At 41.0% G+C, this 15582-nt stretch overlaps 1 protein-coding gene across 1 annotated transcript in view; it reads right to left on the bottom strand.

The window, feature by feature from the left end:
- The window catches only part of MCTP2 (multiple C2 domains, transmembrane 2), a gene marked incomplete at its 5' end in the record, with an annotated part of 84082 nt that overhangs the window by 30739 nt on the left and 37761 nt on the right, over positions 1–15582 (bottom strand). Inside the window, 3 exons of the mRNA XM_010136411.1 lie at positions 13127–13246; positions 14026–14100; positions 14790–14891. Coding sequence (XP_010134713.1) covers positions 13127–13246; positions 14026–14100; positions 14790–14891 — 297 coding nt within the window. The remainder of the gene's footprint in view (positions 1–13126; positions 13247–14025; positions 14101–14789; positions 14892–15582) is intronic.

Here is a 15582-nt window from a genome sequence, read left to right as displayed (position 1 = left end):
GGTGAGAGCTGCAGGCAAACAGGCCACACTCACATCTGCCTGTGAAAGAGGAACGGACGTTTCTGAAGAGCTGGGGCGAATACCACTCCCGTTACAATAATGTTACCCTACTGTCAACTGTTAGAATATCGTTGCAAAATTATTAAATCTTTCCAACTCTCCCTGGGTTGAGCTGTGATTCATCTTTCTCGGTAACATTCACCTTTTTTGATCCCTTGCTCTTGATGTGCTTGTCCAAGCAAAAGCAGCATCCTTTGCAAACAGAAGCTGTTATAACAGACTAGTCGTCTAAACCAGCAGCAAAAGTATTTGGTGCTGATTTTCAAACAGCTAGACTGCAAAACAATAAACTGGTTCTTTTAAGTGGTTCTGGTCACTGGACAAATTCGTGTTTTGCTTTGTAAAGCCGGTGGCAGAGGTCAGGTACTTGTCAGTGTGAACATGCTTGTTAACCAGCAGAAAAACTTTTCTTGCATGAGCTTTACTATATCTGAGTCTTTTTTTATACATGATTTAGGCTCTGTGACTCAAGGGAGATCAAATCCTTATCTGACGTAGTGAGGGAAAGGAAAATTTCGAGGTAGATAGCAAAGAGTGCCTCCCAGGAGCTCAGACTTAGCTCTGCACTTCGATCAATAAGCAGTAGCACAGCAGTACGGACTCGGTACTGGAGGGATGTGGTGGGGAAGCACCAGTCGAGCTCTGAGGGATGCAGACAATAATGGGATCCACTTCAGAAATTAAATAGTGACTGTTCATCAATCTCAGTGACTGAAACTTTTTGTTGCACTTTGGGAGTTCCCATCCCCAAATGTAAATGGCATAGCACCTAAGAGCAATCCTGCCCCCAACTCTAAAAGTGTTTAAAAGCTGAAATAACAAAGTTGTAAATAATGGCATTAGTTGCTCTTGGTCCTAATTCAGGGTTCATGCTTTTGGCGTTGCCTGGTTTATGTGATCTAGTGATTTCCGCAGAAAGACAGATAAACTTCAACGGCTGTCAGCAGGCAAAAATTGACAAGGAGCATCACCTTTCCTGACTGTTTAAATCCTTTAAGGAAGTGTTGGAGCAATTAGAGAGGGAGTCTAATCTGTGCAGAGTGCATTAACACTCTCCGACCTCACAGACAATAGATCAGACCTCAGACACATAATGCTTCCCAAAGGCTTTTTAACCAGAGCATTTGATCTCATAGTCACTCTGTGTGTGTTACTAGAGGTATCAGTGGGCAGGAGAGCATTCACTGAGCACTAAAGGACTACAGTCTCTGCGAGTATTCATACAACTTTTAAAATAGAAAGCAGGAAAGCCATTGCTGTTACAGAAAAGTACTGCTTCCCAGGAAAAAAAAAAGAAAAAAAAAGATTAAAAACAATCCAAAGTAGCTCTGCAAAATGTCTTCATTTTTATTAACCCTGTATTTCCTTTCCACTGCCACCGTTTATTGCCCAGCTTTGGAATATAAATCTATTTTTTAAAAAGCATAGATCAGTTTTTTATTCATAGGAACAGTTGTCTGATAATAATTTCAAAATGCTTCATTTCTTAACCCCTGTGGAGGGACTTGAGGGAAAGGGAATTAGGAAGACAGGCCTAGTTTATTAAGGAAATTGAAATATATCATTGCAAATAATTTTCCCAAATGTGTACATGGAAGTATCTGGGGAAGTTTTCTTAACTGCTAAGAACAAGTCATCATCTAACCCCTGACGGGCATGTTCAGCAACAAAAAAAATGCTACTATCACTGTCTCAATTATGCATTTTCCATTTAACATTCTACATATTTTAAGAAAATTTGCTCAGTGCATTTTTTTAAATGGAATTAGACTTCCTTGCCACAATGTTTTGACAGAGGCCACGTCTGAACAGCCCTCACAGGGACAATGCATAAGGGGGGTTTGAGAGCAGCTAACTGGATTCCCGCCCACTGTTAAATAATGGGTGCTGCATTCTCCCTAAGCAGTGGGGTTCTTTTCCGCCCCACGCAATGTATCCGAGGTACAGCACCAGCTAACTCTACTGTAGATAAATCTATTAGTACTTTGTATTAGCTGCACGATTTTTGTTTCACTTTTCTAGAGCTACAAAAAGTGCCTTTTGTGAAGTACCTGCATTACAGACAGTTTTTGCTGCTGTGTAAATGGGTGTCTCAAATTTGTCAAGCCAAGTGCATCACAAATGACAAAAAGGTCACACATACCTAGTATATTTAAAAACAAACAAGCCTCAAAGTCAAAGTGTAATGCAGTTATTTCTAATCTGAACAAACAATAGACTACATCTAATGAAAGCTGACAATTGGCTTTGATACAGAGCTGTGCAGCTCCTCTGTTCCATTAACAGATGAAAGCTGAAGGAAAGTACAGAAGACAGCGACTTCTCCCGAAAAGCAAGGAGAAAGTTCTGAACCTGAGCTAGCAGAGTAAATAAAAGCTGGTTTAGTAGAGATTTTTTCCTCACATACACCACTCATCTTCCAGTCAATATGCTGACTTCACATGGGTAATGTTACAGCTAAAATAAATCAGTGTATTAGACTAGTACAAAACCCTACGTGATTTACATACTTATTAACACTTCTCAAAATCACAGCACTGCCTTCAAAACAAGAAAAAAAAATCCACCTGAAATCAAGCTAAGCTTGACTACAGTGTGGATGTCACATTTAAAAATCACTGTTGAATTTTCATGAAGAAGTGGGGGAAGCAATCAAAACTCTTTTGATGCTCTTGGTACCAGTGTAATCCTTTACTGTGGGAATAATCAAATTTATAACTAATAATACTTAATAGTACAGATTTCTTCTAAATCAGATTTCTGGAACTTTGCAGTTAACCCATTGCTCCAATCTTATTTCAAAATGAACTCTAAAAAAAATAAGTAGAAGGATCATATGCTGTATTTTTATTATTATTGTTATCCTTGAACAACCCGAGAACTTCCTGGTTGCTTAAGAGCAGCCTCTAAGTCAAAGCACATCTTAGTTGCCACTGAAGAAAAACTAAAAGAGAACAGACTTCTACAAAATATATTTGCTCTGTAGCTTCTATAATAATCCCCTTTTGTTTTAGATGACTTAAAAGATCTAACTCTTTATGTAAAAAAAAAGAAGCAAAAGCAGCCCCATGAGAAGCAGAATTGCCTGAAGAGAAACCCCTCAAGGTGCATCTGTCTCCATCATAAAACCAAAATGTTGCATTACCTTCAAATAGGGAATTTCTTCCAGTTGTCAAGATTTCTGCAACTAGTGTTAGATTAGCGCTGAGAGAACGGATGAATTAAATTAAAAATAAAATAGTTCAAGCAAGAGAAAGAAAACCTGCCAGAACAATCTGACAAAAGCCTGAGTGCCAGAGCTGGCTCATTCCTGAGGGTCCATCGCCATCTACAGGCTTTCCATCCTCTGCAGGAAACCTGCTACGATTCACACAGGGTTTGCCCCAACATGAGGCTGGAGATTTTTAATTGATGTTAAATAACGTCGGTTTGCTGAAGTAAATGGAGTTATAGTGGTTTAAACTACCTATAGGTATGTGTCCACTTATTCCCTCATTTTAGGAAAAGAAAACCTGCCTACGTATTTCAAGGGAATGTGCTGCTCTAAGATGACATCTCTGCTAAAAGTAAAGGATTTGCCTTTACATTTTTTTTTTTAAAAAGAAAAAAGATGACACAATACTGATAGGGTTGCTCAACCTATGACAAGGGAGAAAACAACACCTACAATCTTTTGGTAAAACTAAGAGCCTTAAAGTACTTTCTAGAAGTGCTAGGTCAAAGTAATGTGAATAATGAGACAAAATCAAGCAGATCCTGACTGAAAAAAACTCAATACACCTAGAGTTCTGGGGGGAAAAAAGCACAGGCTAAGAAAATAAAGGAATTTTTACTTTTAATGACATTTTATTTCCTAAAACATACCTTTTTAATAATAGATTTCACGGGTCCCCTACTTTTGGGTTTTTTTTAGTCTGGGCTGAGCTTCTTCAATACAGTTTGTGTAGTGCAAATCCATGCCAGACTTCAGGAATTCTACACATACACTTCTCAAATTCTGGTATTTCCAGTAGCAGTGGGTAAGTAGCTTCATTTGCACGCTCCTGTTTAATGAGTCTCACACAGATGCAGCACTCATTAAACTTAGAATACTAATTTCATCTTTGTTTATGCAATTTCTAATCTGTGAATACAGTGAACTTCCAGGAAAGGCAACTGGCAAATTGGGAAAATTACTGACTGGATCCTGATAGGGAATATCATCTCTTTAGGACCGGGTAAGCTGGCAAATGGTTACAAAAATTCCTCATTTCTAAAACTTATGAGTCAATTAATAGAAATTGCAAATCACTGCTCTCTCACCAATTCAGAAGACGCTCAAGATAATTAATTTGGAGTTCCTCTAGAGAGCCTAAAACTGCAGAAGGAACAACACCAAGAGAGAAAAGCCAGCTTTGAGGCAGCGTCCACTTCAGTTTTTCCCACTTTTTTTGTAGCCAACTCCTAATATTGGGGTGTAAATTTGTAAGGTAACAGCAAGAATCATGAGCTAAATTCACCTTTGACATATCCAGCCCCATCGAGACTAAAGGAACCAGCGCTACCACTGTGGGTAGCGAATTTGATCTTTTATAAAACAGTTAAATAACAGTCACCGACAAAACCCCCATAATTAAATGCTAATCTGTGATTAGTCTCACAGCTAGAACAGGGCATATCTGCTAACGAGTAGTTAGAAACAGGAGTTCAGCAATGCTAAATACACAAATAAAACCAGCAACAGGCCAGAGTGCTATTTTACCCTGCCAGACAAAGCAAAATAAATACAAGATATTTTAAAAAAAGTAGAAAAAGTAGAGCATAAGATCAATAATAGTTTCTTACAAAACTTCCGAACTCTAAAAGATGCAAAACATTAGATACTAGGGAAAAAAAAAGGGTGGGGGTGTGCTTCATAAATCAAACAGCTAAAGTACAAAACGATATAGCAAAACTCCAGCCAGACCACAACGAGGGTTCGCTCTTCATAAACATCGGATCAGGCAGCTAAAATTATTACCAAAGCTCTCTTGTAACTGTCACCTGTGGTGGGTATAATTACAGGCTACTGCTGCAAGCACGCCCACGTCATACGGCAATAAAAGGACCTACAGCTTGCCAAGACCAGGCAGACAATGGAGAACACACACCACCTGACGAGAGCCCAAAAAGATCAGCCAGGGAGACTAATAAAAATGACAGCTCCGAAACAAATGACAAAGCTTCAACCGCAAAAAAAAAGGAAAAAAGGCGATATTGAATTAGCTGGAAATGCAAGCGCCGAGCCGAGTTCTCCAACAGGTCACAACTTGAGCACAAAGGCAGTCAGGACTGTTGGTGGATGCATTTAGTGCAGGTTTTAGCTATAAAGAGCCCTTTTTGATTAGGTTGGGTTTTTTTAATTAGATAAATTGTTTGCACATTTGGGCTTGGCTTTGCAGGCTGTCATTAGATAGCCAAACAGATGAGAACAATGTTTCCGATCTAGTTCTGGAGACACAGAGCTGGATAGGTCTGTGTGTTTTAACATGGGCTACAGCTCTATACGATAACAAAGCTGCACTTCTTACTTATTGCCTTAATTCTCTGCTGGATGCCTCCACACACATTCATGCTGTACCCAGGCTTATCCTCCGGCAGGATCGAGCTTTTACCTGAATAATTTATCTATGGGGTTTAAACACACACAACCAAGGTACTAAAAGGTTTTATCATCAACTAAAACCAACAGAATGCAATTAAAGAGTGAGAGGCAGGGATTTAGGAGTCTCTCGTTACCATGTCTGAGGGAATCATTCCTGTGTGATGCATGCAAGTTTTGAGGACCCGGCACAGAAAGCACTAGTATTGCTCAAAAATCCGAGCACAGCCTAGGCTTAGTTTAAGAGGGAGCTCCCCAACCGCAAAAGCAAGGGACTGTCTACATAGGGTAAGCACTGTGTTAAACAGGCCCAGAGGAAATGACTTACTCCTCAGATGCAAAACATAGTTCTGTTTTTATTTTTATTTTGGAACATTCCACTGGTAAAAAGCAAATTCCCAAACCCCCTGAGCTGGAACCATCCGACCATCTATCCTTTTCAAAGTTAAAAGGGATGGTTGTACTGATCTCCGCTCAGCAACGCCCTGCTCCCATCCAAAGCTTCAAACTTTGCTTTTTAAACCTTGTTTATCGTGTTGTCAAGCTTCTAAGTGGTTACTTCCCTATTAACTTTGGCCTTGTTTGTTCTTGCTTTTTTGAAAGTGCAGGAAATAACACGTGTTTACTTTGCTGTGTGTCCCTCAGCATCGTCAATATCACTGTTGCTATTCCAGGAATTTTAACTGCTGCAGCAAAGCCTGGAATCTGAAGCTTAAATCATATTACCCCCAACCACAGCATAACAACACTGGAAACAAAAACCACTGAGAGAAGGGTGAAACCATCTCTGACTGTCTACAGAAGCCTGCTTCTCATCTAGCAGTGAGTTGCATGTGTCAGGTAACGTGCTCCTCACAGCTTCGCACGCTGCAGCGGTGAATTTTCACGGGCCCTGCTATGAGCGGTGTGGAAGGAGCAGGATGTAAATATTTCCTCCATCATCAGGAAAATGCTTTTACAGGGATATAGCAGCTCAAACTAAAAACATCCTCTGATCCAGTCTTTTCACTTGAGTTGGAGACAATAATTTCAAAGGTGTGCCTTTGCCGGGGATTTACCGATGGAAAGAAGGGAGGAAATGTTAGGGGCTCCGAAGAATTACTTAGCAGGTCAAATTCCTGCCTTTCCCTGCTCCCCCAGCACTAGCCCTAGCCTTAAATATGAACAAGTTTTTTGTATCAGAGTGTTATTTTTCAGCTTCCCCTTTTTAAATAGGAACTACAGTTGTCCCTACGTCGACTGTTTCTTTAAACTGCAGTAAAACACAAGCTGCAAAGGAGCTGAGAAAAGCCCTCAGCAAAAGCTCCACAGGAAAGCAGAAGTAAAGACCATCTCTTTTGCATTAATACTTTTTTTCTTTCCCCTCTTTTTAAGCTTTTTCCAAGTCCCTTTTCAATGTTTGAAGAATATTCTTTCTTCTCTCTTTAGGATTACATCTACTCATTTTATTTAGCTTTATAATGTGAAGACATTTTAACCTACCATTACTTTAATGATGTTCCTGAATAGTTTGGGAACAATGACTTATATTTCATCTTCAGCTATGAGGATTAAAAAAAAAAAAAAGAAGAAAACAGACTTCTCATCAGTTCCACACGGAGTCATGGCATGGTGGTTTGTGCTTTGTATCAGGGAAAGGCTTGTTCAAAATTAGTGGACAATTCCTGAGGAAACTACAGATTTTAGGGGAGCTCATCTGAGAGCACATCTTCCTTCCCCAGTCTATAGAAGAACAAATTATTACTGATTACTATCTGATGGTAAATCATGAGTAAAGTCTCAGTTAAAATTAACCTCTCTCCTCTGCTTGGTTCGCCAGAGGTCCAAGAGTTGCTTGAGACTCGGTCTCTACCCTAAGTTGCTTGGGTTTCACAGCTGTTACTGGTCTCCCTTCCTCATAGGTCCCTCACATTCCCTGTTAAATTTTCGTCCCTTTATTGATCTAACACTCCAATCAAGAAAAAATAAAAAAAAAAAATCACTGCGTTGCAAAGCAATGCACGAAAGCAATTGGATGTTTTACCCGTATATTATTGCCACGTTTGTTGTCCAGGGTTGAATTACGCCTAGTACAAACAGGACTGGAACGTTCTGTTTTGCTTGGGAATATCTAACTATAACATGGAGGAGACACTTGTCCACATGCACAGTGAGAGATTTTCCCCAAGTAAACTCCAGAAGGGTTAGATTTTGAGTTAACAAACATCTTTCCTGAGGGAAAAGAACATTTCGCTCTTACTGATACGCAATTAGCAATTTTAGAGGACACTGTCAACGAGCTAATGGCCTTTTGCCTGTAGGTCATCGTATAAATATAGCCCAGCTCAACAGGGATTAAAGATTCTTCACATTTAATAAGATGGTCAGTGTCTCCTCTGGGAGATGATTGTAACTGGGCTTAGATCCAGGACACTCCCACATCACCAGCGTCTCTGGCAGCGTGTTAAATGGCACACTCAGAGATGCTCAAAAGTTGATGGGCTGCAGAGTCTCACCTATCTCTCTACAGCTATCCCAGTTCAGGACTGAAGCACGCTGGCACAGTCATGCCCACACAGGCAGCCTCACCCAGCTTGCCCTGGGACTCCTCAGGCTCCCAGTTCCCACAGTCCGAGAAGCCAGTACCAAAGAAAAAGAGGCATTCTGCAGCTCTCTGGATTAAAAACTTTTGGAGAACTTAATGGAGAAAGGTGCCACCACATCACCTTTGCAGCAAGAGGCTCAAAAGCTTAAGTTTGTGTTTATTGCTGCATCCACAACCCCCAGCAGCTCTGCTGGGCATCCACAACCCCCAGGGCTTCCCTACTCTTGCATCAGCTGGCTTTTTGGGAAGCCCAAAGTGCTCCAAAACGATCTCATGCCTGTCACTTACCCCGCTGCCCATTGCCGTGGGACTCCTCAGTCTCCCAGTTCCCACAGTCCGAGAAGCCAGTACCAAAGAAAAAGAGGCATTCTGCAGCTCTCTGGATTAAAAACTTTTGGAGAACTTAATGGAGAAAGGTGCCACCACATCACCTTTGCAGCAAGAGGCTCAAAAGCTTAAGTTTGTGTTTATTGCTGCATCCACAACCCCCAGCAGCTCTGCTGGGCATCCACAACCCCCAGGGCTTCCCTACTCTTGCATCAGCTGGCTTTTTGGGAAGCCCAAAGTGCTCCAAAACGATCTCATGCCTGTCACTTACCCCGCTGCCCACCATTAAACAGCTATAGTTGGTTTGAAACAGAAACTCATTTCCAACACATTACGTTGCATCACCACATATTCCTTCCCTTCCTCCCGGTACTACCCCATCATAAAATAATAATCAGATGTGCTGTGAAGTCGCAGCAAAATAATAACTAACTAGTGCTGCATTCCTCATCTGGCTGGCCCAGGCTGCCAGCGAGGGATGAGCCTCAAAACCAGCTCCCAGTCGTACCCACCCTGGCACAGCAGCCTTGATTAGCAAGAAGCCTAAATCTGATGTAGTGGGACATGCTGCCAGTGAAAATGAAGTTTACTGGCATGGGTGAGTGTGCAGGGACCCCGAAGCAAATCAGCAGCGAGCGCTGCCAGTCACACTGGAGGTGCTGGGGTGGCTGGTTTCCCATCATATGCCTGATCCTGTCAATGTCTCTTGCAACTACCATGCAAACTTTAAAAAAATATATAGGATAGTAAAAATTCCAGTCAATATATCCTTTTAATTTGCACCAGATTATAGTTTTTTAATGCAATTACTGTAATTTCATTAAATGACATAATTACCATTAATGCAGAGAAAACTGTCAATAGAAGGTGTAATTATGTTGTATAAAATCACAAGCACAATGTGCAATGATGCATAATTCCTCATGAAAATCACTCTGTGACTAAAATTAACTTTTAAAATATTTTTAAAATACATGTTGTACAGTAAGAATGATTTCGTTATTATGGACTTATCTTCCACGACCAGGGAAGAAGTAGGAGCAGAGCAGGCAGGGAGTGTTTGCACGTGGAAGGAAGGACCAGAAATTCAGTTTAAAAGTGCAGCAGAAAGGTAAGAATGCAAATTTTTGGCTGCACGAGTGGGAAATCACCCAGATATACAAGACGACTATGAGCAGAGATCCCCCTAGGCACATTTCACCATGCAGCTCCAGCTTTTTGGACACCAGTAACGTGGCATGGAAGTGATGTCACAATGGAGAAAGGTCTGACAAAAGGAAGGAGTGATGAGGACCAGGTTAAAACCCAGAACATTCATCCTAGAAACTGGGAGCAAGTAGTCCAGGGTGGGATATGAAGAGCGTTAGGCACATGAGAAGAACCACATATGAGACTGTTTCCAGGTGTCTTCAAAATAAAGCCCTTTTTGACAGGCATGTTTCAGTCAAAACACAACATACTGGGTTGAATACAGAGGTAACTATATCAAAAATAAACAGAATAGAATGCTTGAAGATCTTTTTGGTCTTAAAAACCTACAAATCCCCTCAAACCCTGAAGTGACAGAGGAGACCACATGGACAAAGCCTTTTAAGATCTCTCCCAGTATACAAACACTATTAATTCTACTGGCAACACTTGCCACATGTGGGCATATTCCTGATATTCCCAGGCATGCACAAACACTGGTGTCCATTTTTCACACCAGACCACTGATGAAATGTACACTATGAAGAATCCAGAAAACCTGCATGTAACTTTCTTGCAATCCAGGATGTTTTTTCTGAAACAAATTTTGCACCAAACCCTTCGTGCACAGGGCAATCACCAAAAGTGAAATTTTGTTTTTCACCTCACCTCCCTGACCAACCTCTTCCCAAAACCTCTAAACTTGAAACATTTCTGAGCAGCCCAATCGGTGTCCTCTGTGCTTATACAATTAATCAGATTAAAAATCATCAGATTAAAATGGCAGAATACGGATGAAAAATACAATTTTGTTTATATATCACACGCACACAAGAAAATCTACTCACATTCTTGGGATTGTCTCCTCTCACCACTACAAACCAATAAAGAAATCTAGCTTGGGATGATATATCTTATAAACGAGAAAACATGGTGACAACATTTTTCTCATTCACTTGTGTTCTGCCTGCACTGTCCTCTGTTTCCTCCCTCTATCTGTCCCTCTTTTTCTCTTGGGCACCAGAAGCAGCAGCTAATGTCCTTGTCACCCATGTGAGCTGTCAGCACTAATGGGGAGAGAAGTGCATTGTAACGACAACTGAAAGAGGAAGGTAGAAGATACCGTCCTCTCCTATTGCCATGATGTGATCTCAAATTTTTTCTTCTGTCTGGCAGTGCTTTTGTCCAATTGCTTACAAAAACAAGGTTCACTCCATTATTACACTGTCTGCTTCTCTTCCTTCTCCCTCCTTTATTCCCCCTTGCAGGAAAGGGCTTGGGCTACCTGTAGAGGGAAACCAAGGGGAATACAACAGGGGAGGGAGGTCCTGAGGACCACCCAGTCTCTGGGATTATCACAGTGAAGATACATGAAAAACAGTGCATTTTACCTACAGATTGGGGCGGGGGGGATGCTGCACCTACCACACTGTGTGCAGGGGGTTTTTTGTTGGGTCTGGGTTTGGAATTTTTTTTTTGTGTTGTTTAGGTTTGGGGTTTTTTTATGAACAAACACATTGGAAATAGAGATAGATACAGAATTACATTTTAAGTGCCAAAGATGGATTATTTCCATGTGCAAAAAAATCAGAGAGACTTAAATTTTGGATTGTAGAAGAAATCTGATCTAACTATTTTTGGAGTCATGGATTTTTATTCCTTTCCCACTTTCTCTCAGGAAAACAGGGTATTATATAGTATCCAGCAGAAATGTTCATAATCTGTAACTTGTAACCGTCTACCTTTGTGATCATCCTCCTTTTCACTAGACATCAATTCCATTTTCTACAGACCCGCTTTCCCACCTTCTTGTTTGTTCTGCCTTTCCACCACTTCCAAACTTTTAAGTCTACGTCTTCACAGCTGTAACTTCACAAGTATTTTGGTGCAAAATCTCTTAAGGATGTGTTTGGATTCTTGCCGAACGGTAGTGGTAGGACACTGGCACTGGGATATTACATACGTCACTCCCATTCCAGCCCCACGTGCATAACCATCCTAGTACCTTGTGCACAACCACAGAGCTCCCTTGCCCAGCCACACCTGCTTCAGCGAGGTATGCTCCACTCTCCGCCAGCACTTCAACCACTAGAGATGATCTAAACATGCTTCAAGCAACAGGGAGAAGAGAAAATACGAAAAGAACCTCTGATCCTACTCACTCTTACCTGCTAGCCATCCCTCTAACCTGCAGTGTTACCAGCCAGCTCCTCTGTCTTTGCCCTGGAGCTTCTTTCGATCAGGGATGGTCCACTTTACTCCTCTCTATAGGAAATACACTGAAGTGCTTTCCTCAAAAGAACCTTTAAGTGACTTATAATTCACAGATGGTAAAAGGAGGAGATATCTTGGAAATGTGGCTGTTATTTTGCTTAATAAACACTTTTCTTAATAAACTTTTTCTGCATGTTGGACCACCACACAAGTTTTGCAACCTTTAATGGCATGCCAAATATTTTAAGCATGAAGAAAATGTCACACCGCAGAATAAAAAGCAGGCAAAACCTTTTTGTGCTTGAGTGGATTATGAGAAGACTGCAAATGGGGTGTTTGCTACCAAGAGGACAAAGGAGAGAGCTGAAAAGTGGGATAAGCAGGTGGAGAACTTGGCTTTTTTCACAGTAACTCACTGACCAGCCTTTTCCTTTTCTCTTTTTTTTTTTTAATACACAACATATTATTACCATCAAGAGATTAGATTTGCAACAGGCAATGTCAGCAGAGCTGCTCATGTGCCATAGGGACGCAAGCATAGAGCCATTGATAACCTGTAGCAAAATTCCTCCTCATTGCAACAGAAGATAGAAGGGACAAGACCCACCAGCTCATTCCATCACTCAAACTAAAGGTATATCTTGCATCATGCTTGGCCACCACCTCCCTCCTTTCCTACCATCCAGTTGCCATGTTTTTTTCACAACCCTTTTGGTAAAGAATTTTTTCCTAATATACAACCTAAATCTAATCTCCTCTGCAGATTTCAGGTTGTTGAACAAAAAAAAAAAAAAAAAAAAAAAATAAAAACATAAATTCAGAGTCATCACACAGTCATGGCCTTTACAGGGTGGCATCACCCACCATGGACATAGGCATCCTCAGTGCGTGGTGCAGGTCAGTGAGCATCCCTGCACCAAGTGAAGAAAGGTACTCCTACAGCCTAATTCCCATGCCCATCAGGCCCAGTATGGCCCAAGCTGTCTTGCAACCCACAGCCCTGCCACCACGTAGCTATAAAATACCAACAACAGCAAACGATAAAGTACTTTACACCGGTAAAGAAGGCATGGTAACACTCCAGATCTTATATTTCACTTAGCCTCATGCAATAAAAGAACAAATCCACTTACCACAAATGCTGTCATGCTCTTCACTGTGGACTCCCAGAGAAAGCAGCTCCGAAGGAACTGTATTGTATTCCATATTGCCATGGTGATTTTTTTCACGCGATCAACATTTCTTGATAAGATCTAATAAATATTGAGTGGGAGGAGGGGAGGAGAAGAGGAGTTTAATCAAACGCTCTAATATCCTACTATTGCTTCAGAAACAGGGATAATTTCATCTACAAAAGCATGCCAGAGCATATTACAAATAAAGCCTCTGTTTCAGAGAGACACTCCAGCTCTTGTCTGCTTTCTGATTGCACCCAAACCTGCCAGATTTCCTTCACCCCTTAAAAAGGAAAAAAAGGCACATCTTGATGCCAGAACTAAATAAAACAGCAACACAAACCTACCTTTATTGCCCTTCCATTCTCAAAATACAGCAACATCTCAGGAAAAGGGCCAGAGAAGACGTAATCAAAACACTGAACCTCTTCTCACCATGTTTTGGATTAGTCCATAGAAATAAATTGGGAATTTTAGTCTGATAAGGCACAATTATCTAAAAAAACCCAAATCCTAAATTCTAAAATCCTATGGACTTCAGAAATAACTAATTTAGACCTGATTTCTTCCTTCCCAAAGAAGGGAATAAGGTGCTCATTGAGCGTTGCGTGCAACATTCACAGCCATCATTTTCCCCACTCTGAAGCCTGAAGCAGAGATACTGATGCAAACTAGATCAGAAAGCTATTTCATGTTAACACAAAAAACCCCTTTTGCTACATACAGAAATGCACAGAATTTACATGTGTTCAGCATTTTACACATAAATGCGTTTTGTTCTTGCAACTGCGCTACAGCACCCTAATTCAAATCTTTCCAAAACAGATGCAAGAGCTCAGCCCAAGCACACGTCCCACCTTTTTAGAAAATTTGCGGTTCTCCTCAGTAAAGCGCTTTTCTCGAGGCTTGAATGTTCTGATACTTGCTTTTACCTGGAAAAAAATAATTTAAATTATTGTCACATATATATAGTTTTCAGTGCATTATTCAGCTTTATGACCAGTATTGATCGGGAATTTCAGGATCTTTCACTCCTTCCAGCCGCTATGCACCTGAGGAGGAGCTGCCAGGAGAAACGTGGATGAGTTAAACTGGGGAAGGCTGGACTCACTTTAGCCAGAGCAGTGCTGTGATGCAGACCATGATTAATAAATAGGATTTAACTTGGTAAAAAGCTGTAGGGCATGAACAAGTGAGACTGACTCAGCCACCTAAAAACTAAGTGCACTGTGTACACACCTCATTAATTTTCCTGTCAGCACCCTAGGAAAAGAACATCGTGGATCAGCTTTTTGGGGAGGAAATAGGTGTTTAAAGCAATGTCTAATAATCTAAACATCAAGCCCTTTTTCGGCTGTGGCCAGTGAAGCCCTTGTGTAATCGGGGGCTCCTTCCTAAGGTGCTTGTCAGTCCAAAAATGTTCCTGCATCCATCCACCTCGTGGGACCATTGTAGAGCTCTGATGTGCCAATATTTCTTCACCCACCACTCCTACAGATGCAAACGGGTCAGGACTTTTCCTCCTTTGCTCCTGGTTTTTAAAGGATCACCCCTCCACATTTGTCCTTGCGGATACACGTTTAACACCAGTGCTAAGCAAAGAGAAAATATTTCAACTTACAGGATTAAATAGGACATCCAGCTCCAAGTAAATCACTCCTTTTGAAGCACGTTCCAAGTCTTTATTCTTCAGCATGTAACAACTTTGTTTACCATTTCTAATCTATAGTTTGAGGGGGGGAGAAAAAGCGTCAATATTTTCATGGCTGTAATTCACAACATAATTTAAAGACACTACAAACAAATAAATAAATTCCAAGCATAAAAAAGCCCTCCCCGAACCCTGGTAATATGCTCAGAGCCTGAAATACAGAATGACCGTTGGATTAGAGACCTATAAAATTGCAGATTAAATCTCTTATGGTCCAACTTTAATTTACAGACCTTGTACTTTATAGCAGAGCAGCGCAGGCAATAACCAGTCTGAAAATTTTGCCCTGGAAGCCAGTGAGTTGATGGGAAGTAATCAGCCTCCGTTATTACAGGTTTAAAATGGGATTTTTCTTCCAAAGTTCAGGAAAAGAGCCACAAACAACAGCCTACCCACCTATTGCACACTCCCCGTACGCGAACCCAATTCTTAACGCTTAGTTTACTGCAAGGTTGTTGAGTTATTACCCAGCAAACAAACACAATCCAAAGAAATCAATCAGCTTAAGTGGAATGAATGCTAATGTAACAAATGTTCAAAATCAACTAATTTGTGGAAGAGACTTCTCCCCCCACCCCACCCCTGAATTTCAATGCCATTTCTATGCTCTAATCCACCACCAGTTGGCTCTCTCTCATTAAACGTCTATTAAAAAAAAAAAATAACACACCCCCCCCCCCCCCCAAACCACCCCCACACCCTT

The sequence above is a fragment of the Buceros rhinoceros genome, unplaced genomic scaffold, assembly GCF_000710305.1.
Source record: "Buceros rhinoceros silvestris isolate BGI_N320 unplaced genomic scaffold, ASM71030v1 scaffold13885, whole genome shotgun sequence".
In the NCBI taxonomy this organism is placed as follows: domain Eukaryota; kingdom Metazoa; phylum Chordata; class Aves; order Bucerotiformes; family Bucerotidae; genus Buceros; species Buceros rhinoceros.
The sequence above is the reverse complement of the archived record's forward strand: the minus strand, read 5'-3'. Positions and strand labels throughout refer to the sequence as shown.